Genomic DNA, 23525 nt, shown 5'->3' with positions numbered 1-23525 from the left:
TTGGGGCCAGCATCCCTCGGAGAGAGAGACGTCTCTCCACAAACAGCCTATTTGATTTGGGCAAGACACCCTGGCCCTGCTAGGCATGGGAGGGCGGGGACACATATAGGGCTCTGATCGGTTAGCTGCATGACCTAGTCTGGTGGCCCCTGGCAGCACCTGGGGCTGGGCTGGGCTGAGCAAGGCTGCTTGGCCACACTGTTGTTGGTTCGTGGGGGTGGCGGCCTTGAGTGTGAGCTACGCACCAACACAGCAGAGGCTACGTGGCCCCACGGCCCCCGGGGAGAGTCGGTCTCACTCACAGCCCATGGGACAGGGAGGCCCAAGTCTGTGAAGATGCAGCCCTGGGTCTGGTGCCATTCCTGGCCAAGTGCCCCGAGGTTGGCGCTGGCCCGTGGCTCCCTCGCCTAAGTCCGAGGACCCTCCTCCTGGCTGCTCTGGCAGCCTTTGAACTCACCGGCTGCTTGGACCACGGTTCCCAGATGCAGGGGAAGCTGGGAGAAGGCAGAGCCAGGTGTGTGCCCCACACTGCCTGCCCCCTGGGCCGAAACACCTCTTCACCGACAAATTTCCCCTTTATTAATCACCTTGCACGTTACTGTTACACAACCATGTACGTGGTTCAGGAATCAAACTGAACGGAAGCGAGTGAGTTGGGGCTCACGGGCCACATCGTCCAAAAGAGCACGCAGGGGAAGATCGTACTTCCATGCAGGGCGGGCTGAGGCGAGGCCTTGGGCTCCCCTTACCAGCACACCTTGCACCCCGGCCTCAGCCTTGGAGAGGCCTGGAGCCCCTGGCTCTAGACAGTCCTGTCTCTAGATCCTTGGGAGCCTGGGGATTCGGATACAGACACCAGCCCGGCAGTGCAGAGGGCAGGGGGCTGGCTGGAGCCGAGCTAGCAAGAAAAGGACTTTCCGGTCTAGTGACCTGGTGAGGGACAGGGACAGGCTCTTCTGGTTCCTCTCCCTGCAGGAGGGCTCCTGGGTGGCACACCGGGCGCCCGGGTCTTAGCCTCTGGACTCAGCCCGGGACTCGGGCCCCAGCAAATGCTGGCGATGACCCACGGAAGGCACTGGCTCAGGCCTGCAGGCCCCGCTGGGGGATGCCTTCCTGGCTTAGTCACATCTGCGGGGCCTGGGGGTGGGGGGCGGTCGGGGGCAGAGGAGCGGCACTCTGGTGGGCTGCCCACCCCCGGTGGCTTGGCTGTGACGCCGGCAGGCCTGAGCACAGGGGGCTCAGAGCTTGGCCCGGGGGTGGTGCTGGAGCAGAGCGCGCATGTCCAGGAGAGCCTTCTCCAGGTAGTGCGCCAGACGGGCCGCGTTGGTCTCGGCACAGCTGTTATAGGCCGACACGGAGAAGTTGATGTGAGTCTCCATGGGGTTATAGCAAACGCCATAGCCATCCGGGACCACGGGCCCAAAGAACATGACGCAGTCTGTCTTGGCAGGGACCTGGGGACAGCACAGGACTAAGCACGGGACTTCTGTCCTACCCCACCAGCCTGCCTTTCCGCAGCTCTGCTTCCACTGCGCTCTGCCCGAGGTGTCCTTCCCCCCTTCTCCAGCGGGCGGGTTACTTCGTCTGCTCCTTGGGGTGCACTTCTGGCGTCAACCCTCTCCGGAGTCTTCCTTGCCACTCCTGAGGGAGCCGCGCCCTCCTGGAGGCTCCCCCGACCCTCGGCACTTTGCAGGGGGCCATTGCCGCCTCCGTCCCCGTGCTTCCGGCCTACGCTGTCCCCTCCTCCCAAGGGACAGGGATGGTGGTCTGTCCCTGCTGTTTCCCAGTGCCCGGCATAGGATGGCCTGACTCAGATGTTCCTTCGTGTCTGACCGGTGAACGAACCACGTCGATTCTCCCGTGAGGGGGGCCCTGACCCCTTCTCAGCCTGCCTGAGTCACGGCGAGGCCCCCTGGGCCCTGCTCTTCACCGGAACTCAGCCGTTTCAGCACTGACCCGGGGTGGCCCGAATGGGTCACACCACCACCAAGTCTGGCCATGTTCTGGACCTGGGCTCTATTCGGTGCAGCCTTCGTCCAGCTCTAGCGGGGGCTGTTCTGTCCCACCCCAGGGCACCTAGGGCAGTGGCAGGGGCCCGGAGGGCAGGAAAACCCACCTGGCTGGTGGAGAGGTTGAAATGCATAGCGATGGCGTAGGAGGTGTCCATGAAGATGTCGGGCATGCTCACCAGGTCCTCAATGGCCTGCAGCTTCAGGCCCAGCAGGTGCCGGTCAAAGGCCTCCCCGCGGATAGCCTGTGAGAGGGGACCGTCAGGGGCAGGGGCTGCGGGCCCAGAGGGTGTGCCCCTATCCCTCCTGAAAAGCCTATGGCAGCAACGTCCCTTCCACACAGCGGTCCCTCGGACTCATGAGACCAGAGGGTCCAGGCAGGAGAGCCCTCGCTTCACAGATGGAGAAACTGAGGCTCAGGGACCTGCCCAGGGAGGGGACAGGGCAGGATTTAAGGACACAGGCCTGCAGCTGGGTGGCCTGGCCCCATCCCGGCCACGGGGTCTTGGCAGGTCACTTACATCTTGGAGTCTCGGGGTCTTCATCTGTAACATGGGGATGGGTACTGAATGTCCCTCCCGGGGTGGCAGTGGGAGCAAAATGGACAGCTGCATGTAACATGGGCAGAGCCTGGCACACACAGGTGCTCAGAGCCAGATGGGAACCTAGACCTCCCGCCCTTGACTGCAGCCCAAGCTGTCAGAGGGCGGGGACCCCGCTGTTGGCCAGACCATGCAAGCCCTCAGCATCCGGGGCCCCGGGGCCATCGAGGGGAGAACACGATGTGAGCGCCAGAGGCTAACCTGGGACCAAAACAAAGTCACTGAGCTCAGTCTTGGTTTCCCCAACTTTAAAATGGGGATATTCAGCCTTACTCCAGGTGCCCCGGGTGCCCCCTGGTTTGGAGAGGAGTGGTTCATGCGAAGGGTGAGCGGCTGCAGGGATGGACAGCTGGGAAACGCCAAGGGTCAAGCAAATGGGGACAGCAGGGGTTCGCTCACCTGGTCCGTGTAGGCTCGGTGGGCTTGCACGGCCCTCCGCAGCAGGTCCACCTTCTGGTGCTCCTAAGAGGGGTGAGGGAGTTGAAGTGTATGTTCCCTCCCCGTTCCTGCCACCTACCGCAGTGGCCCGCTCCACCCGGCACTAGATCCGAGGTCCTCGAGAGCAGTCCTCCCCTGTTGGCCCTCAACCAAGGCCTGACACGCAGGCAGACGTGCCCTGCTGATGAGCGAATGAACCAATAGTTCCCTTTTGCCCTTGGCTGCCAGGAAGCTCAGGGCCAAATTCACGACTCCACCTTCTGTTAGATTCCCAGTGCCCACCCCAGGGGCCGGGGAGGCGGGGGGGGGGGGGGGGTTGGAATACAGTAGGTGCTCAATCAGTGTGTAGTGACAGAACGTACAGGAAGGGAGATGGCTCAAGGCCGGCTTGCCCGCCCTCGCCCCGGACCTCTCACCGACACGTTGGAGTCATCCATGGCCTTGACGAAGGTCAGTGAGTCCACGGAGGCCGAGCGGATGGTGTCGGTGCGGCCCAGGTGGAACATGCGCAGGGAGGCGCTTTCGTACGTGGCACACGCCTGCTTGTAGATCCTGGGTGCGGGAGGGGGCTGAGCACCCCCCCCGGCAGGCTGCCCCCCCTCCACCCCCAGGTCTCCTCCCTCCTCCCCCAGCAGGCCCCGGGGCGCGGCGCACCTGTAGTAGGCCAGCTGTAGTGCCATCTGGATGAAGGCGTCCGGGCTCAGCTTCTCCGACTTGGGGAAGTCTTTCCCAAAATGGTGGAACACCATCACCATGATGTCCAGGTCCTGGATCATGCTGGGGGGTGGGAGAGAGGTGGGTGAGGAGCAGGTGCCGGGCAGCCCCTGCCAACCCCAGGGGAGGCCCCGGGGAAGGCCCGAGAGCGGTCTCAGAACCAGCCAGGTGCCACGATCGACCGGGAACAGGAGCCTGCCGGGCTCGAGGAGCACAGTCCCCTAACCTGACTTAACCCACCCGGTATGCCGCGCTTACATGCTGAGATTCTGCTTGGCCTTTTCAATGTCGCTCTTGATCTCAGGGGTGATGTTGAACCGCAGCTTCTTGGGCATGGGCAGGGGCACCATGGGGGACCGCACAAGCTCGGGTTTCTTCCTGCGTGGGACACGGGGGCCTCAGGCTCATGCTGGGGCCTCGGGAGCCTGGGTCCACCCCTGGGACTGAGGTGGGGGGCATGGGTTCCTGAGGCCGGAGGGAGCCAGCCTGGGGAGACTGTGCGTTTGCTCTTTAGAAAACTGCCTTCGCTCCAGCTTCGAAGTGTCCACACGGAGGAGGCCCGGAGAGGGGAAGGGACTTGTCCAAGGTCAAGTAGCTGGGAAGCGCCAGAGCCAGAACTCAAACCGGGTCTGACGACGCTACACCCATGCCTTCTTCTGGCTTCCTTTGAAAACACAGATTTGCAGGCACAAGGGAGAATGGCATTTCTCCGTGACTGTCACCTGTCACCAGGAGCTCTGGAGCCGGGTGGAGGGTGGGACAGGCACACTCACGTGAACTCAATGACATGGTCCACGAGGGCAATGATGGGGGGTCCCTCCGCTGCTGCATGCTCGTAAACAAGCCCACAGGAGCCATCTTCGGCCACGATGAACTGTGGAAGGGAGAGGGACCCGTCAGCCCCGGGTCCCTGGAGCCACTCTCTGCTGGTTGGGTCCCGTGGGAAGGGCCTCTCTGAAGCCATCTCAGGGGTTATGCTGACTTTATTATTGTTTTTAATAACAGCTAACACTCACCAGGGGCCTTGGGCCCATTTCAGGCCACGGCACGTCCCATACTTGTATACCGCGTCGAGTCCCTATAATGACTCCTCCCCGGGAGTCATTCCGCAGGCCCAAAGAGGGAAAGTCACGGCCAAGACCGCGCCGCTCTGCCTGGCCCCACATCCTAGCTCTCTCGGTTGTGCTGACGAGGTGACAGCGGTTTCTGGGCCGGGCCCAGTAATGACAGGCTGACTGCCTGGTAATTACAGCCGCGTCCACCTGCTGGCCTCCCACCTGCTTTACTCGCTGGGAGGCCAGGGACGCCCGGGCGAGGGGCAGGAAGTCCTGCGTGGGCCAAGTTTGGGTGTGCGTCCTGGGTGGGAGTCGGGGCTCCGCCAAGTCCCCACCTGCAGCGTCTTGTCGAACCAACGATTGCCGCTGTTCAGTTTGCCACCACCCCCGTGCAGCATCTGGCCGGCCACGTGACGGCGGTACACATCCTCCGAGACGCGGGGCACGGGTGCGTCCAGGCACATGGTGAAGATGCTCTTCTGGATGGAGCGGACCGACTCCCGGTTCACCTTGTCTGGGGTGGCGTGTGGGAGGGGCGCGAGATGGGGGTGGGGGGTGGGGGGGGCATGTCAGGCCCGGGGAAGCCTCGGAGGCTTCCAGAGCATGCACGGGCGCTGGGTGAGGGCTGCAGAGGCAGCTTTGCACTCAACAGGGCCTCGTGACAGGGTTGGTGGCAGAGCGGTGAACACAGCTGCCTTCCGACAGGGCCCTGTAGCCCCCTAGAGCTCCACGAGCCGGGGCCCGATACTGGACCCATGTTAGAAACGAGGCAACGGGGGCGCCTGCCTGCCTCAGTCAGAAAAGCATGTGACTCTTGGTCTAGGGGTTGTGATCCCGAGCCTCACGTTGGGTGTAGAGATTACTAAAAGATCAACTTAAAAAAAAAAAAACAAAACCAGGAAACCGAAGCCCCAGGTCACACGGAGAGCCAGCGTGATAGTCAGGGATCCAACACAGGGGTTCGACTCCAGGGATGACGCCCCTGACCAACAAAGGATTTGGAAAGAATGTGGAGGCAGAGGTGGGGTCGGCAGCCAGAGGGCTTGACTCTTACCGTAACTTGCTACTTAATACAGGGAAACTAAACCCAGCCAAGCCTCAGTCCCCTCATCTGTGAAATGGGCCAACAGCACCCGCTCCGCGTTGAGAGGATTCAGCGAGAAACGTGGCCGCTCAGGGCCTGGTGTGGGCAGAGGCCAAGACGTGGGCCTCTCCTCCTTCTTCCACCCCCCCACCCACGGGCACCTTTAATGAGGGTGCTGTAGGCCTTGGCCCAGGAGTTGCGGTGGTTGGAGGTGAGGATGCCCACGGGCTCTTTGTTGGTTTGCAGCGAGGAGTTCCAGATCTTCTCCAGCTGCACGAAGATCTGATCTGACGTCAGGGGTGTCCCATCGCTGTGGTACACGTCCAGCTCAAAAAACTATCCGGGCACGGCAAGTGGGGAGAAGGGAGGTGGGTGAGGGTCTCAGACAGGCAGCAGTCACCTCCCACCCCAGCCTCCTCCTGGCCCCGGCAGCCCAGAAGTCACAGCCAGTGCCGGTCGGGGCCCTGCCGAGGGATGAGTCAGGCTACAGGGGCGAGAGGGGGGGAGGTCCTTGCATTGCTCTCCCCAGGCTGGGCAGGCCCATGGCCCCTCCTGGGTGCCCTCCGGCTGGGGCCTAGCCAGGCACCCAGTAGAGATGCCCGGGGCACGCCTGATCCTAGGGACACAGGGGCATGCGTGTTGGGGAAGCTGACTTTTGGCCCCGCGCCCTCCTCCCCTGGGGAAGTGGGGGGAGCCCACCCACTTGGTAGTTGTGCACCACGGTGATGTGCATGGGCGGCTTCTTGGTCTTGCTGAAGCTGATGACCGAGTCCTGCTTGGGGCCCGGCACGCGGCAGGAGGACAGGATCTGATAGTACTGGTTCATGCACAGCGGCTTACCCCCCAGGTACTCCACGGGCAGGGTCTCGCTGCGGGGGCAGAGGGACAGTGAGGGGGCCACCAGGCAACCGAGCAGGGCGGAGGACAAGACCACCAGGGAGCTGCTGCTGGGCACCGCTGGGAGCCGGGCCAGGCTGAGAAGGGGCTCAGGCGAGTGGCGTCCCTACCCCGACTCAGTGTGAGCGGGAGGTGCGTCAGGGCTGCTCAGGGGGCCTGTATCCCACCCTGGGCGGGCCCTGCTTGAGTCGCCCCGGAAACTCGCTCCCCTCAGCGCTTCAGTTAAGCCACAGAAGAGAGGAGGCGGTGAGTCAGCCTCCGGGGTCCTCTTTGGCTGGGACAGTGTCACCAGGAGGCGGTCCCAGCAGCTGGGGCAGAGGACCTAAGTGTCCCAATCCCCATACTGTCTCTCCAACCCCAACGGAGGCTGGGCCAACAGGAAGTGAAAGCGACCGAGATCTGGACCTGTCCAACACCCGGCTGCGACACTGGACGCGCTGGGCCCAGGCTGGAGTGGCTGCGGGGATTGGGGGGGGGGGGCGGGGGGCGGGGGGGGGGAGGCTGCCCACCTGTCAATCATGGCTTTGAAATCCAACACGCCCTCGATGAATTTGGCAGCAAACCTGGGGGGACCAATGAGAGATCAGAACCTGTTGGGACACCCCAAGGGAGGTCCCAGGTCAAGGACACCAGTGGGGTGAAGGGAAGGACTAGCCAAGGGAGGAGACAGATTGCTTCACTCTGAACTCACTGCTGGCAGAAAGCCTGAAGGAGTTCAAGTGTAGGACCTGTGTTTGAGTCCTGGCTTGCCCTTCTGAGCCAGCTTTCTCTTATCTCTAGAGGGAGGGTTCCAAGAGGGCCCAGGGAGATGCTTTTGGCCAGGGACACCCACATGCTGGAAGGATGTAGGTGTAATGAATGGGAACGCGAATACGGCCGGTTTATTCGTTGGTACTGGCTGATTTCACCCACAAAGGGCCCGAGGCCCTGAACCACAGCCTGGAGACTGGAAGGAGGTCACCCCTTCTCTGAAGCGTCAGCTAGAGAGGGACCCGGGACCCTGGGGGATGGGGAGTATAAACGGGAGGGCAGCGGCTCAGGGTGTCCTCTCTGATAGGTACCTTAGTGTTTGGGGGCTGCTGTGTCTTCCGGGCCATCTCCCTCAAACAGGCCTTCCTGCTTGGATCGTCCGGACCACACCAGTCAGGCCTGACACCTGGTCTGCCCCTGGCTCCCAACATGGGGACCACTGGCTAGAGCCTGAGCCTGAATTCTTGGATGCCCCGGCCCCTTTAAGAGAAGCAGGTGGTGGCCCTGGGTGTCTGGTCCTTGGGCAGGAGATCCCTGTCACTGGTATTTTTATCCCTGGTAGTACTGAAACAGAGGCCAGGGCAAGTGACACGGCCGAATGTGGAAAAGGGGATGGTGTACAAAGGTCACTCCTGGGACCAGCTGGAGAGAGAGGAGGGGCTGAAGTGTCAGAATGAGGTGAGGGGTAGCCTCAGGTTCACAGAGAGGGAGGGGATACGGTCCACAATGTGATTAACAGTTATGAAACTTTAGAGCCAGGAAGACCCCGCGTCAGCCAATCCTGAAAGGTGACCTCGGGCAAGTCCTTTCATTGCTCTGAGCCTTAGTTTCCCGATGTGTGACATAGGGATGATGCTCCCTACTTCGTAAGGCTGTGTGGGGCGGCGGGGGGTGGGGAGGAGGTGGCCGATGAACGATAACGAACAGGACTGGGGCCCCTGCAATCTCCCCCGGGGGATTGGACATCAGGGCCTTGGACATGCCCAGAGCCCTGTCCCAGCCGTAGCCACTCACTCACCGGAGCTGTCCCTGCAGGTCCACAAAGTCCTGCTTGGGCAGTGCTACACCAGGGCTGGAGTAGATGACCAGGGGCTGGCGGTACTGGAGGTAGGCTGTTTTGAGCCACCACTCGGACAGCTGGAGAAAGGACCACAGCCTGTGAGGAGCGGGTGGGGCCGTGGCTGGGTCCCCTCTGCCCCCTCTATACTGCACGGATTCTCAAAGGGAATGCTCAGAGCCTCTGAGCCTCCCGCCCCCTTAAAAACCAACCTGTGGCACCTCATCATTTCCTCTTAGCCTGAGGCAATCAGCATTAGCAAGACAAATTAGACCACACTGCGGAGCAAAGGAGCCAATGATTCTAGAAAGAAAAGGACTGAAGGACGGCCAGGAAATGGGGGAGGGGGGAGGGGAAGAGGCAGAAAATGTGAATCATTTTCCTTCATCTTACACACTTTTGGGCAACGATTTCACTATTTTTAGAAAGAAAAATATATGAATGACAGAAAAGGAAAAATATATATAAAGTCGAAGTCTGATGAATGTATTTTTGACTGTTCCAGGTAGACATTCTCTGGGGAGGCAGGAGCCCAGGGTTCAGTGCAGTTCTTGGGACCCCGGTCCTCCCTGGCCACGGTTTTGGTGGTGTCAGACTGGGGAGCAGACACTCCCTTGGATCTCAAGGTCAGGGCCATCTAGGGAAAGCTCCCTGCGAGGATAAGTCACTGCCCTAGTGACAAGATGGGGGTGCCACATCCTGTGTCTCCATCTGGTGGTCTGTCCTCTGCCCAAGGGGCTATTTCCACCGGGTGAGCAGTCTCTCTGGGGACCAGCCATGGCCAGGCTGTTAAAGACCCCTGTCTCGGGGCTGTGCAGACTCCCAAGTAACTATCACCCTTGAGCCTTACGTGCTGACTGTAATATCCCCCTCACTCTGCCCCCGCAAGCACCTCTCTGGCAGGTCTCTCAATCCCAGGGACCCCAGACCCCCACTGTGTTTCCTATCCTACCTCAAACAGCCGTGGGACGTGCCTCTTCACCACACAGGCTCCCCTTGGGGCACAGCTAGCCTGTGGCGCTAGGCCACCAGCCTTGGGCTCTTGGCAAGGCAAGAGGGACGATGACAGGCCCAGGGTGCACAGTGGGCCAGCAAGCAACTGCTGTCTGCTGACTTGTGGCCCGAGGACAAGGCTCCTGGTCAGCCAGACCCCCTCCTGTGTAGCTCGGGGCCTCCCAGGGAGCTGCTGTGGGTTTTCAATCTACCTCTCTGGGCCTCAGCTTCCTCACCTGTGGATCAGGGAGGGGCAGACAGGAATTCCCTCCCCTTGGTGACAGCCGGGCTGCCCTTCAGCCAGGGGCCCCCACTCCATCAGGGATCTCAGGGCCTCTGACCAGAGTTTGGGAAATACAGGGAAACCCTGCAGATGTGGGCACTCCCCCTGTTGAGAATCTGCTGGGCCTTGTGAGCGGAGAAGGAGGTAGCCCCACCCTTTTAGCTAGAAGTTTCTGTTGGAAAAAGAAATTCCTGGCTAAAAATCGAGGGAAACTGCCAGGCCACAGACTCCTTAAGTGCCTGCCGAGGCTCAGTACATGACGCCCACCCGTTGAGGACTCCCCGCTCCCATGTACCCCACTCAGAAGAGCATCTCCCACTTTACAGGGCCAGAAGCTGGCTGTGGTTCTCTCCCAGAGAACCTGCTCCCCGCTCGGCCATCCCCTTCTTGGTCAGTCTCCCCCATCCTCCCCCAACTGCCCCTCCCCAAATGCCCCTGCCGTTGCTTTAAGTCAGGACTGCTCTCTATCAGTAGGTGCCATTAGTGCTGCCTCTAGAACGCATCCTGACCCTGACCGTGGGAGATGCCCGCGCCAGCCTCCTCGCATGCCTCCCGCCCCCATTCCTGCTTCCCTCCCAGCAGTCAGGGTGGTCCTTTCCAACTACGTTCAGGTGTAAGAAGCCCACAGGAGAGTGCATGGGGCGTCAGTGTGGACCTGTGTGATAGGCGATTCGATCTGTCACTGAACAACACAAATGCCCTGCTTTAGGCCATCCTGTGGCCGGCCCCCCTCCCACTGAACTCCAGCCCACCTTCCTTGCTCTGATGCCCCCCGCCCCAGCCCCAAGCCGCTGCACTAAATTCCAGCCTCTGTCCCTGGACACGCTAGGCCGTTGCCACCTTTCCCTGTGTTGTTCCCTGTCTCAGATCCAACACCGCCTCCTCCCTGCCCTCCCGGCCCACTCGGCCTCAAACCACTGCCATATTCCCCTCTCCTCTTCTCCTGGCAAGTTTCACTGCCGGAAAGAACCTCGTCCCCTCACTTGTGTCCTGTTTCCTCACCTCGATCCCCACCCTACGTTAATGTCAGCCCCAAGGGACCACGGACTGTGTTCCTGCTCACTCAGGGCCCTGCCTAGTGCCAGGCACAGAGCAAGCACTGAAGAAACTGCAGGGCGCACATGAATGCCCCCGAGTCGCAGGTATTGGAAAATTCGGTGCGAGGCCAGCGACAAACGGGCCGCAGCGAGGGTGCTCTCATAAGCCTCCGAGAGGGCCCTGTGCCCCCCGCCCCCCTTCCTCCCCGGGCCCCTGTGGGAACGAGGAAGTCCACTCACCCAGTTCTCCATCTTCCTGGCTCTGCGCTCCAGCCCTTTCTGCAGACGCTCCCCGACGCCCCCCGCGGTCTGAAACTCTTCCACCAGCTGCTTGGTCTGGGTCCACTCCTCCTCGCTCACGATGGGCTGCAGCGCCTTGAGGTAACGGTCCAGGGACTGCTGGAGCGCAGGCACGGGCAGCCGGGGCAGCGAATCCTGGTGTGCCTTGAAGCGGCTGGAAACCTTCACCAAGGAGGAGGGCTTGAGCAAGCCCAGGGGCTTTACCTGCAGGCAGCAGAACATCTTGCTCATTCTCTCGCTGGCTCTGGAAGGCCCTGTCAATCCCAAAAGCTGCAGTACTGGGCACTTATGTGCCACTCCGTGGGGTCAGAGCTGGCCTCTTGGATGGTGCCCGCCTGGCTCCCAGCCCTCAAACTGTATACAGTGAGTGTCTCCGCCTCCCTGGGGCCTGGAGACGCAGGGAGGGCTAGGGGACGGGGGGGTGTGGCCACTGGTCCAAGTCGGGATGGATGGCACCTGCTGGGGGCGGCAGAGCTGAGGGCGGCCTCTCACCTGTCTGGAGGCCTCTCACCTGTCTGGAGGCACAAGACTCCGCCTTTCTCCCAGGACCAGGAGCCAGCCAGCCAGCCAGCAGTGAGGCAACTGCTCCCGCCCCCGGGGGTCCCCGCCTCCTTTTTTCCCACCCTCGCCACGTTGAGAAACGAGAGGGAAAAAGAGAAAGTCAGAAAGAGCCAGGGGAGGACAGCCCCGTGGGGTGAGGGCGAAGGCTTGGTTTTTACCTGTCTGGGGGTGGGGATAGAGGGACATTGGGGCAGCTGTGTGGCAAGCGAGAGCTGAACGGCCTGGCGGGGGTGCGGGGGTGTGGTGAGAGGTGGCAGAGAAAGTCTGGGAGGCTCTGGAGGCAGGCAGACAGAGAGGAGATCCGAGGAGCTGGAAGCAGTGGGCAGGCAAGTGGCAGAGGATCCGTTCCATACCTTCTCTTTCTGCTGCCCGTCCTCCATGGCAGGACTGAGGTTCTGAGCCCTGTCTGTCTGCCTCGGGCTGGACCTCTAAGCCTAACTGTGCTACCAAGTGGGTGAGCAGAACCTAGCAAGAGACAGCCACTTGCCCGGGCTGGAAAGAAAAGACAACAGCCGAGATTCAGGGGGGTGGTAGGGATGGCAATGGCAATGGCTGTGGTGGCCACGGCAACACCTTGGGTTGTGGCTGTGGCAGGCACCCTCTCTAGCTTCCAGGAGTGGAGGATTAGGGAGCAGGTGAGGGGGCTGGTAGTAGGCACCGGCACAGGAGGAAACCTGGAACACGTTCTCCTTTCTTCTTTGGGTGGGCCTGGTGCCAGGGAGGCAGGCCAGGAGGGATTAAAAAATCCACCTGTTGGAATCTGTATAGGTCTGTTTAATGAGCAAAAACCTGGCTGGAGGCAGAAACCGTCCGGCCACCGAGGTTACGCCACAACCCTGAAATTAGACCTGAAAATTGGGGTTGGCGCAAGGGAGCGGACGCCGAAAAGGGGCCGTAAGTGGACAGTGACTGCTAAAACCCCATCCCGTTTCCCTCCAGGATTCTTGAAGCCCTTCTGGGCCTCCCTTCCACCAAAGCCTGGTTCTCTTGAGCTGTGGCTCATTCGGCTGGCGGCCAAGAGTGAAGGAGTTAGGGCACTAAAAAAAATACACCGAAGGAGAATGCTAGTTTTGGGATTCTGCTAGATTGGAGTCACCGGAGCCAGGGGATTCTGGCCAAGTCGCTCTTTGCCTCAGTTTCCCCAGCAGTAAAGCGATCAGGCCACCAAGAAGGTCCTAGAAGCTGTCTGTAGGAGGGGGGCACTATTTAGGTGTTGGTGACAAGGGTGAAGTGGAGCCTTCGGGTCCTGGGAGACCTGGAAGAGCCTCTGGGCCAGCAGATGGGTACCCTCAGCCCTCTGGGCCAAGTAGTATCTGAACATCCTTCTTGGGACGGACAGAAGGAGATACAAGCAGGGATATGCTTGGAGTGGACAGCAAAGGAACTCAAATCATAGGAGCAGCACTGCCTGCTCCAGGCTGCCCTGCGGAGAGCACTGTGGCGTAGACACAGAAAACTGGGGGAGGGACTGGCGGAGAAGAAGGGCAGGGGGCTGCCGCCTGAAGCCTCCGGCCAGTTCAGAGGACTTTGAGAGCAGCCCAGCTTGAGGCCTCCACATGAATTTCTCCGGCCACACACAATTCCCCAGGGGCCGTTTGATGAGCCCCAGGAGACCTGAGCAACTGGGTGAGGTTGGAGAAGTGGCTCTGGACCGGGCATAGATGGCTCAGGCTGAGCGAGTGACAGGTGTGTGAGTCAGAGAATAACCGTCTGAGAGACACTCCTGGCCTCCCAGCAAGTTGGTTCTGGGTCTAAGGGTGGAGGCGCAGCCTGAACCCTGGGTCCGCACTATCTTTTCCGGGTGGCAGGAATTTAGCACCACACGATGTGGGTTCGATCCGGTCTCTGACCTTGAGCCTCAGTCTCCTTTTCCAAGCGGGGTTAGGCCCCCTGCCGATCCCACCCCAGCAGCTGTTGGCTAGGCAGGACAGTGGGTGGCCTCCTGCCCCCCCCCCCCCCGTTGCCTCGACGGCTTGTCACTCCATTCCGGCGCAGCCGCGTGTCTGGCTCCACTCCCGACCCACCCGCCACGTCCAGGGCCCGCCAGGCCGGTTTCCCGGCCAGTTCGAACTCACCACGGTCCTGGTCGCGAAAGCCAACATCTCTGCGGCCCTCCCACGGACACAGAGTCCACTAGGTTCCTCGCGCTGGGCAAAGTCCGCGCCGCCGCCGGATCCTTGCTAGAGCCTCTGGACCAAGGATCCTTGCTAGAGCCTCTGGACCAAGGTCGTCAAGTCACCGCGGCCAGCCGGTAGAGATGGCCCGGCGCCCACCCACCGGGCCTGGCGGGCCGCGGGCTGTTGGCCCCGAGGAGGAACACTCTTGGGGTGGGCCCGGGCCCCTAGGCGCGAGCGCGGGGCGGGGCCCTGGCGCGGGGCGGGGCTGGACAGGGGGCGGGGCCGAGGGCGCAGTTAGCGGTCCCGAGACCCCCCGAGGCGGTGGAACCCAGGAAGAGGGGCAAACCGCAGTCCTCAGCGCCCCTCTCCGTCTCCCACCTCCAAAAGTTGTCTCAGCTGTTGGACGCAGTAGTGTGCAGCCCTCTCAGTCCGCTTGGTGTCCTTGAGCGCTACTCTTAGAGCGAAAGGAAAACACAACCATGTCAACAAGGGACTGTCCGCCAATATGCTTCGGGATAGGGTCAAAGATGACAGGTGGGGAGCGCCCCGCACAAGCATGGCTGCCGCGCTCCCATCACCGGGCGGACAGTGGGCTGGTAGGGAGGCGAGCGGGCCGCTGCCGCGCATGCTCCCAGTTGCCCCGCACCAACATGGCCGCCGCCTCCCCGTGAGCGCCGTAGCCGCGAGCCGGCCGTTGCTGGGCATGCTCCCTGAGTGCCCCGCACCAGCATGGCGGTCGTCTTCACCGGGGTGACTTTAATTCTCGGTTTTCGGTTATAGCCGGCCGGTGCTCAGTTCTCTTCAGAAAGCTCTGAGCGCCTGGTGGAGCCGGGGAAAGGAAGGGAGTGCAGGCGTGAAAGGGAAGAGGGAACTGCAGGTATCCGGGCCGGCTCCTGGCGGGAGGAAGATGGCTGAGGGCGAGCGGCAACCGCCGCCAGGTAGGACCGGCCGGGCTCGGCCTGGGTGTGGGGGTGCGGGGGCGGCGCCCGGCGCGGGGGCGGGGAAAGGGTGTGGTGTGGGGGGCTCGGCGGGAGAAGGGGTCGGGAGGTGGGGGAACTCGAGCGGCAGAAGCGGCCGGGCCCCGAGGAGGAGCCGGTGGAGGCGCCCCAAGAGAGAAATGTTGGGACCTGCGGGGTGGCCAAGAACCCGGGACTGCGAAGGGGTGGTGGGTGGGGCGCGACACCGGGACTTGGGGGGCCCCGGCTGCCAGAGGGCCGGGAGGGCAGCGCCGTGGCCAGAAGGGGAGGCCTTTTCCGTATCTGGGCTGCGCGTGAAGTCAGCTCTTGAGCTGGTGGGGAACTGCCTGGGATGGGGGCGAAAGTGATTCTGGTGGCTGCCTTCTTTATTAGCCCCTGCCCAGCGGGCGACGGGTGGTGCTCAGTGGGCCTGCGCCCGCCCGCCCGCCCCGGCTTTCCAGACTCCTCCGCACCCTTCCCACCCCTCATCCTCCTACCCCCCTCTCCCTCTTGGAAATCGGGCTGTGGAGTTTTCTTCCATTGGCTGACAATTTATTGAGAGACCTGCCCTTGGTTGTGTAAACCGCTGATTAAAAAAAGCTGGTTGTGCAAGATGAGCCTGGCCTCGCCATCTGTAACTTTTACTTGCGCTGTGGCCTCGCTTTAGTTCATCTCAAATAACGGATGCAAGTGCTAGGGAAGGAAGGGATCTTCTAGAGACCTTGTTTTCCTGGAGAAGGGGAAGTCTGTTGGCGGTTACCTGCCGCCCTCTCTCGAGCTAAGAAGGACTGACCATAGAGACATTAAAATTCTGATAGGGCGAATAGGTTGGCCAACAGCTAATGTGTTTAAAGCACTGGATATTCCTTCTGTCTTGCACGTGGGGCTCTCTGGGAAGGTCTCACTCAGGAAGGAGAAATTCATCCTCCCCTCTGCCCCCAACAGATTAGCAAAGAGCTGGCTGTGGTCTGTTAGGGCATTTGAAACCATTTGCTTCATTCAGTAGAAAACTTCCGTGCCTGTGCCTTTAGAAGTTCTGGTAATGACTGTGAGAGCTTATAAGCCAACCGGAATTCTAGGGAGATGAGTGCATCTCCAAAGTTGGGTGGCTGGAGAGACGACCCCGGCACTGAAAGAGATAAAGGGAAGGTATCTATATGGCTGGAAAGAGCCAGGTCCCTGGAGGTGGTTCTCTTTGAAGTTTGAAACAGGACATTTTGGAACAAGTAGAAAGAACTACTTGACTTAGTGTAGTGGTGAAAACCATGGATTTTTAAGAGTTGTACAGAGCTGGCGCTGCCTGGCAAATCACATTCTCTCTCTTTTTTTGAGAAACTGGGGCTGTTATATCTTCTGCCCCGAGTTGCAGTGTGTGTTCCATTGATGATGTGGGCAAAACATGGCACGTGGTGGGTAGTCCGGAAATGTTGATTGCTGTTGGCCTTTTAAAAGGTGGTACAGGAGCGCCTGGGGGGCTCAATCGGTTGAGCATCAGACTTCGGCTCAGGTCACGGTCTTGTGGTTTGTGGGTTCGAGCCGACATCTGGCTTTGCCCTGACAGCATGGAGCCCAGAGCCTGCTTCAGATACTCTTTCTTCTTCTCTCTCTGCCCCTCCCCCGTGCGAGGGCATGGTATCTCTCTCTCTCTCTCTCTCTCTCTCTCTCTCTCTCAAAAATGAATAAACAGGGGCGCCTGGGTGGCTCAGTCGCTTGGGTGGCCGACTTTGGCTCAGGTCGTGATCTCCTGGTCTGTGAGCTCAAGCCCCGTGTCCGGCTCTGTCCTGACTGCTCAGAGCCTGGAGCCTGCTCCCGGTTCTGTGTCTCCCTCTCTCTCTGCCCCTTCCCTGCTTGCTCTCTGTCTCTCTGTCTCAAAAATAATAAACAATAAAAAAATTCAAAAAATGAATAAACATTAAAATAAATAAATAATAAATAAATAAAAGATGGTACAGATTGAACATGTAGGCTGGTTCTCTAATGATAGATGATAATACATTATCCTCTTTTGGGGGGTTTGGGGAACATCTCTAAAACTCTAGATAGTTCCACCTTATACAGTGAGCTTGTAGGGTATCCACATGTCCCATGGCACCTTTGTCAGAGATTAGATCTGAAGCTGGAGAGACTGTTAACATAGTTCTCAGTTTGAAGGCCTGTTTCTTTGATTTGGGATCGTGTGTTCCGGTAGCAACACGTGTGTATATGTCTTTAGTCCTTGTTGCAATGCTTCCTGCATGGTGGCCATTCCCCTGGTACCTGCCTGGCCTTGCCTGGAGAGTTTCCCACCTGTGAAAATAACTTCAGAAGGGCTGTCCCCTTGAAAGGAGCAGTTCTCTCTCAAACTTACAAAAGGGCTGTCTGTTCCTAAAGATCATTTGCAAGTTGATTATTTGGAGTGTGGAACACATTTTCTCATAAAAACAGCGAGGTTAGGTTACCAGCTTGACCTATAAAGCTTCTCATTTAGCATCGTAAAGTAGTAATTTACCAATAGTAGAGGTCTCGGTTGGGCTTGCAGACCAGGTGGGAGGAGGAAGAGAGTATCTGATCTGTTTTTTGGGTCCTGATTTGAAGTTTGAATTAGGTAGAGGTTGGTCTTGTTCTCATCTCAGATTCTCTATCCTCCTCCTTAGGTCTCCAGGTATCCTAGTGCTTTCCCTTTCCTCAGGGCCTCTCCAGGCATGCTCCATTCTCCCAAATATCACATGTTCCAGAACCTTCTTAGAGCCCTGTCCCCTTTATACATGCAGCCAGTGTCAACTTGGTTTTAGGACACATTTATCATATGTTGTGAATGACTCTTTCTGGAGAGTTTGTGTTTTTTATTTTATTTATTTATTTAAAACAATTTTTTTAATGTTAATTTATTTTTGGGAGGGAGGGAGAGAGAGAGAGAGAGAGAGAGACAGACAGCACAAGTGGGGGAGGGGCAGAGAGAGGGAGACACAGAATCTGAAGCAGGTTCCAGGCTCTGAGCTGTCAGCACAGAGCTCGATGCGGGGTGTTTGGAACTCATGAAATCACGACCTGAGCCAAAGTCGGATGCTCAACCGACCGAGCCACCCAAGTGCCCCAAGAGAGTTTGTGTTTTCAAAAGAAGGCATTCACTAATACCACAGATCTTCAACAGTACATTCAGGCATGGCCCCTCTATCCAGGTCCCTTGGCTCCAGGTGTATTTTGGAATTCAGAGTTTCTCCGATTTCAGAAAGCAATGCCCCATAATCAAACAAAAATACTTTTGCAGCAAACTGTAAATTCCCTAAGAGAGATCTCTGCAAAGCCTGCCAATGTCCTCATGTTGGTTTAGGCTTAAGTTTTGTACCAGATGAATTTGTGCCGAACTTTTTTAAAACTTTGGGTATTTGGAGCTTTTTGGATTTTGGAATTATAGAGATTTAGGGCTTATTTTTCACAGCATCACAAAGTGAAGGGGATCCTGCAGTGTGGGGAAGAGACTTGTGGCTAGAGAGGCCAGTCATCCAAGCAGTCAGTTTTGGTGCTAAGTTTGCCTCTAGGTCAGTGCATGGAACTGCCCTGTGTTTTCCTTTCCTCAACTCCTGCCAGTATAGAAACTCTGTTTAAAATAGTTTTTTTTTTTCTGTCTGATTCCAAAGTACTGTGTGCTAGTTAAAAAAAAAAAAAAAAAAATTTAATGTTTATTTATTGTTGAGAGACAGAGCATGAGCAGGGGAGGGGAAGTGAGAGGGAGAGACAAAGAATCCAAAGCAGGCTCCAGGCTCTGAGCTGTCAGCACAGAGCCCGACGCGGGGCCCGAACCCACAAACTGTGAGATCATGACCTGAGCCAAAGTCGGACGCTCAACCGACTGAGCCACCCAGGCACCCCTCCATGCAGTAAACACCTTTATATACCTCCTTGTGCATTTCTGTGAGCACTTGAAGGGTCGATGCCTACAAGTAGAACTTGGCTCAGGGGCACCTGGGTGGCTCAGTCAGTCTTGATTTCTATTCAGGTCATGAGCTCATGGTTTGTGGGTTTGAGCCCCGCATCAGGTTCTCACTGGCAGTGCAGAGCCTGCATGGAATTCTCTCTCTCTCTCTCTCTCTCTCTCTCTCTCTCTCTGCCCCTCCCCCACCCCTCTCTCTCTCTCAAAGTAAATAAATGAACTTTTTTTTTTCAACGTTTTTTTAATTTTTTAATTTTTATTTTTTTATTTTTGGGACAGAGAGAGACAGAGCATGAACGGGGGAGGGGCAGAGAGAGAGGGAGACACAGAATCGGAAACAGGCTCCAGGCTCTGAGCCATCAGCCCAGAGCCTGACGCGGGGCTCGAACTCACAGACCGCGAGATCGTGACCTGGCTGAAGTCGGATGCTTAACCGACTGCGCCACCCAGGCGCCCCAATAAATGAACTTTTAAAAAAAATTTAAAAAAGAAAAAAGAACTTGATTCAATGGGTATATGTGTTTCTTTTTTTTAATTTATTTAAGTTTTTTTTTTTTTTTTAATGTTTATTCTGAGAGAAAGAGAGAGCATGAGTGGGAGAGAGGTAGAGAGGGAGGGAGACACAGAAACCGAAGCAGGATCCAGGCTCCAAGCTGTTAGCACAGAGCCCGACTTGGGGCTCGAACCTGCAGACCCTGAGATCATGACCTGAGCCAAAGTTGGAGCCACTCAGGCGCCCCTATGTGGTTTCTACTTCAGAAGCCCGTGCTGAGTTGCTTCCTCAGCAGATTCTACCAAGACTCCCACCAGCAGTGCAGGAAAGTTCCTGTTTCCCCTTCACAGTCGCTGCTGGATGTTTTCAATATGCCAACCTGATTTGGAAAAGCCATCTCATCCAATTTACATTTCTTTGCTTATTCAGAGGTTGGCAGCGTTTTTTCAAATGTCTATCAACCATTTGTATTTTCTTCTCGTCTTTGAATTGCCTGTTTATGTCTAAAAGGTCGACTTGGTTTTATTTTTCTAACCATTCTCTGGTTAGGGAGCTGGAGGTGAGGGGTGGGGCATGGTGGAGCCACTGAACTTACCACTTGTAGAGGGGATGGCCAGTACTGTGGGGGCTCCTTGCCGAGTAAGGAAAGGCTTAACAAGCCATTACTCTGTCCTGGGAGTATATGTCTGGTTTACCGAAGGGACTGGATATTGGAGCCTTGGTTTAAAAGTGTGTGTGGGGGGGAGGAGGGGGGGGTGGGGGTGGAGAGAGAGGGAGAGGGAGACAGAGAGGGAGGGAGAGAGGGAGAGGGAGAAAGTTGGGTTGGGGCTAAGATTCTATTCATCTGTTTGCTTTTTCACTTTCTCTGTCAAGATTCTTCGGAGGATACCCCTCCAGCCACTCAGAACTTCATCATTCCAAAAAAGGAGATCCACACGGTTCCAGACATGGGCAAATGGAAGCGTTCTCAGGTACCAGTGACATCTGCCCTGTAGGGTCAGAGCTGGGATGACAAACTTGGGCTTTTTCAAAGACGGTGAGCTCCTGACCTTTCTTGCTCTTGGAACCGGAGCTGTTAGAAGCTAGGGAGAGAGATGACAGGGGAGCCGGCTGTCCCTCTCTCTCAGGGGGGGCACTCAGAGAACGCTTTAATGGGAAGGTCTCTGGGGTCTGGGGCCAGGGTAACGCTGGAGAACTCTGCTCCTGGTTCTCATAAACCATCATCCCTTGAGTGTTGTATTCGCCGAACATGAGTGTCCTAGATGATGACATGGGTCACTTTGATTCTTGGTTGTAGGTTACAGCCAGTCAGGGAGCCAGCGTATCAAAGAGAGCTGAGGTTACCGCGTGGAAGCTTAGGCCTGGGAGGCGGCTGAGCCTAAAAATACCAAGGAGCTGGGACCTAGAACAAGGAGGAGTACAGACCAGCCCCCTGTGCTGCTCAGTCCAATGGTGGGCAGAAAATAACAGCTTCTGCCTCCCAGGCTTCTGGCTCAGGCTGTGGAAAGATTGGGATTAAGAAAAGAAAGTCAGTTTCAGATCCACAGGGAAAGCCTTGGTCCCAGCTCCAGCCAGGTGCCTACACCTGGTCTGCGCACCGGGGGTGGGGAGGGTCACTTCTACAGAAGGACAGATTCCCCGTGGGGAGTCTGCTGGGCTTATGCTGAGCCTGCACCCCCACCCAGCGTTGCCGTGCTTGGTCTTTCTTGGAGCTGTGCAAGCCTTCTGGCTTCTCTTTCACAAGCTTGCCTTCTAAATATTTGGAGATGGTGAACATGTCTTTTCTGTATTGTGTTTCCCCACCAAGTCTTTGCCAGGATCAACACCTTAGTCCCTTCGTCTGCTCAAAGGGCACAGTTTGAGTCCTTTTGTCATCTCGGTGGTTCTACCTCGGGATTTCTAAACCTCTGCACTATTGACATCTTGGGGCGGATAATTCTTTGTTGTAGCAGGCTGTCCTGTGCCTTGCAGCGTGTTTAGTAACTTCCTTGGCCTCTCCCCCTGCTAGATGCCAGGAGCACCCCTGCCCCTGGTTATTACAACCCAGAATGTCTGCAGACATTGTCAGAAGTTGCCTGGGAGCCCCATCGCCTGGGTTGAAAACCATGAGTCTACCCCCAAATGTGACTTTAGTTCCTTGCCTTCCCCCTGGATGCTTTCCAAGGAGGATTGGGTATTCATGGTGGGCCAAGTATTATTATTATTATCTTTTTAGCTCATTTAATCTTCACAAGAACTCTGGGAAGTGGGCTCAGTGGTCATCTCCCATTTTGAAGGTGAGAAAACTGAGGCCAGGAGATAAAGAAATTTAGGAAGGTGGCAGAGTTGGTAAGTGGTTGGGATGAGGTTCAGGATTCACTCCTGGGTCCTCTGCCTCCAGAGACCCAGGGGTTGGGAGCCGCTATGCTTTAGGCCACAGATCAGCAAATTACTGCCTGCTCATCTAATCTGGACCTTGGCCTGTTTTTTTTTTTTGTTTTTTTTTTTTAATTTTTTTTTTTTCAACGTTTATTTATTTTTGGGACAGAGAGAGACGGAGCATGAACGGGGGAGGGGCAGAGAGAGAGGGAGACACAGAATCGGAAACAGGCTCCAGGCTCTGAGCCATCAGCCCAGAGCCTGACGCGAGGCTCGAACTCCCGGACCGCGAGATCGTGACCTGGCTGAAGTCGGAAGCTTAACCGACTACGCCACCCAGGCGCCCCTGGCCTGTTTTTGTAAATAAAGTTTGAAATACAGTGAGTCTCATTTGTTTAAGTATTTTCCATGGCTGCTTTCCCAATACACTGGCAGAGTTGGGCAGAATCGAGAATTTGTGAGCCAGACTTTGGGGCCCGCAGAGCCTAGGATCGTTACTCTTTGGTCCTTTGTAGGTAAAGTCGTTGACCCCATTGTAGGCACCAACATTTTTCGAGAAGTGTTGGTTACTTTTTCTTCTGGAGTGTATGTTGAACCATACTGGATAGAAGCCTTTCGCCTGTCGGTCAAGTGTACGGGCCTCTTGTGGGTGGATGAATGGCTCTGTGCCGTGGCCCACGCAGTTTCACTAGGCAGCAGAGTGTAGCAGCCAAGAGCATGAGCTTGGGGCCAGGGAGGTCAGAGGTTGAAGCCCAGGGCCGCCATTCCTTTTCTTGTACTCAGGCAACTTGCATAACCTGGCCAAGCCTGTTTCCTCTACCATAAAATGGGCTTGTTTGGAGGCCATAATGACACAAAGGCCAAAAAGTACCTGGCTCAGCACTAGGCATCCGTGAGCCTCGCTGAGCGGCGGGCAGCGTTGTTACTCTTACAGTGACGAGGATGGTGGTGTTGGTGGAGACTTTGCGTGTCACGTTTATAAGAATGACCGGAGCTTTGGTCGAGAGACCCAGACCCATGCGGGAGCAGGGGTCACGGAGGGCCACACTGCCCCTTGCTGCTTCCTGTCTCTGTGTCCCGGTGTAGTTTGTAGGAATGACCGTGAACGCTAGCTGCCGGCGGGCCGAGGGCTCAGGCCTGCTCTGCGACCCCTCATTTCCACTTGTTGCCGTTCCACGGGCGGTAGGAAAGGCCTGGTGCGGGAATGCTCCCTTCTAGACACTGAGTGGTCAGTTCTCGGGGCTTGCTGTGGCTGCTGCTGGCATCCTTAAGGCTTGGAGAAGGAGGAAGGAAGGAGATGGGAGGCGAAAGAGAAGAAGAGGAAACAGGACCAAACCGAAGTCACCTGCTCTCAGAATTCCCTCTTCAGGGGCCTGCACCTCAGTGCTTTCTTTTCTTTTCTTTTCTTTTCTTTTCTTTTCTTTTCTTTTCTCTTCTCTTCTCTTCTCTTCTCTTCTCTTTTCTTTTTAATGTTTGTTTATTTTTGAGAGAGACAGAACGCAAGCAGGGGAGGGGCAGAGAGAGAGGGAGACGCAGAATCCGAGGCAGGCTCTGGGCTCCAAGCTGTCAGCACAGAGCTCGACGCGGGGCTCGAACCCACGAACCGTGAGATCATGACCCGAGCCGAAGTCGGCCGCTCAACCGACTGAGCCACCCAGGCGCCCCTCGGTGCTTTCTTAACCCCTGTGCTGGCAGCAACGGGGAAGAGAGCGCCCAGTCGGAAGCTGGGGATGGGTGTGCTGGGAGACCTGGCCGTGGGCAGAAAACAGTTTCTTCTCCTGGGAGCAGGGGGTCTGCACTGCAGGCTGACAGCCTGGTCTGTCTGGTGGAGGAAACTTCTGGAAGACCACCGGGTCTTGCCGGTATTCCTGCGCTCCTGGTGATAGGGTATAATCGTTGAGCACTTGGCCA

The 23525-nt window shown here is 57.4% G+C and overlaps 2 protein-coding genes across 5 annotated transcripts in view; one reads left to right on the top strand and one right to left on the bottom strand.

The window, feature by feature from the left end:
- Positions 1–556: 556 nt before the first annotated feature.
- On the bottom strand, positions 557–14427 carry CRAT (carnitine O-acetyltransferase). Of its 4 annotated transcripts, none has more exons than XM_047829150.1 (15): positions 14276–14427; positions 13856–13996; positions 11160–11423; positions 8568–8686; positions 7309–7362; positions 6606–6771; positions 6064–6238; positions 5154–5332; positions 4537–4637; positions 4022–4141; positions 3704–3826; positions 3466–3601; positions 3011–3073; positions 2117–2254; positions 557–1454 (listed from the first exon to the last, which is right to left on the bottom strand). In XM_047829150.1, the coding sequence occupies exons 2-15, from the start codon at positions 13880–13882 to the stop codon at positions 1239–1241; spliced, it is 1881 nt and encodes a 626-aa protein (XP_047685106.1). In that variant the 5' UTR covers positions 13883–13996; positions 14276–14427; the 3' UTR covers positions 557–1238. The 4 variants fall into 4 exon arrangements, with proteins under 4 accessions (XP_047685106.1, XP_047685105.1, XP_047685104.1 ...); XM_047829149.1 differs by lacking the exon at positions 14276–14427 and adding an exon at positions 12134–12272 and having other exon boundaries at positions 13856–14246; XM_047829148.1 differs by lacking the exon at positions 14276–14427 and having other exon boundaries at positions 13856–14246.
- The window catches only part of PTPA (protein phosphatase 2 phosphatase activator), a 31053-nt gene continuing 21872 nt past the window's right edge, over positions 14345–23525 (top strand). The window contains exons 1-3 of the mRNA XM_047829152.1: positions 14345–14431; positions 14678–14835; positions 20130–20227. Of these exons, the coding sequence (XP_047685108.1) occupies positions 14403–14431; positions 14678–14835; positions 20130–20227 (285 nt within the window). The 5' untranslated portion in view covers positions 14345–14402. The remainder of the gene's footprint in view (positions 14432–14677; positions 14836–20129; positions 20228–23525) is intronic.

Source organism: Prionailurus viverrinus, chromosome D4, assembly GCF_022837055.1.
Source record: "Prionailurus viverrinus isolate Anna chromosome D4, UM_Priviv_1.0, whole genome shotgun sequence".
NCBI classification, from domain to species: Eukaryota; Metazoa; Chordata; class Mammalia; order Carnivora; family Felidae; genus Prionailurus; species Prionailurus viverrinus.
The sequence above is the reverse complement of the archived record's forward strand: the minus strand, read 5'-3'. Positions and strand labels throughout refer to the sequence as shown.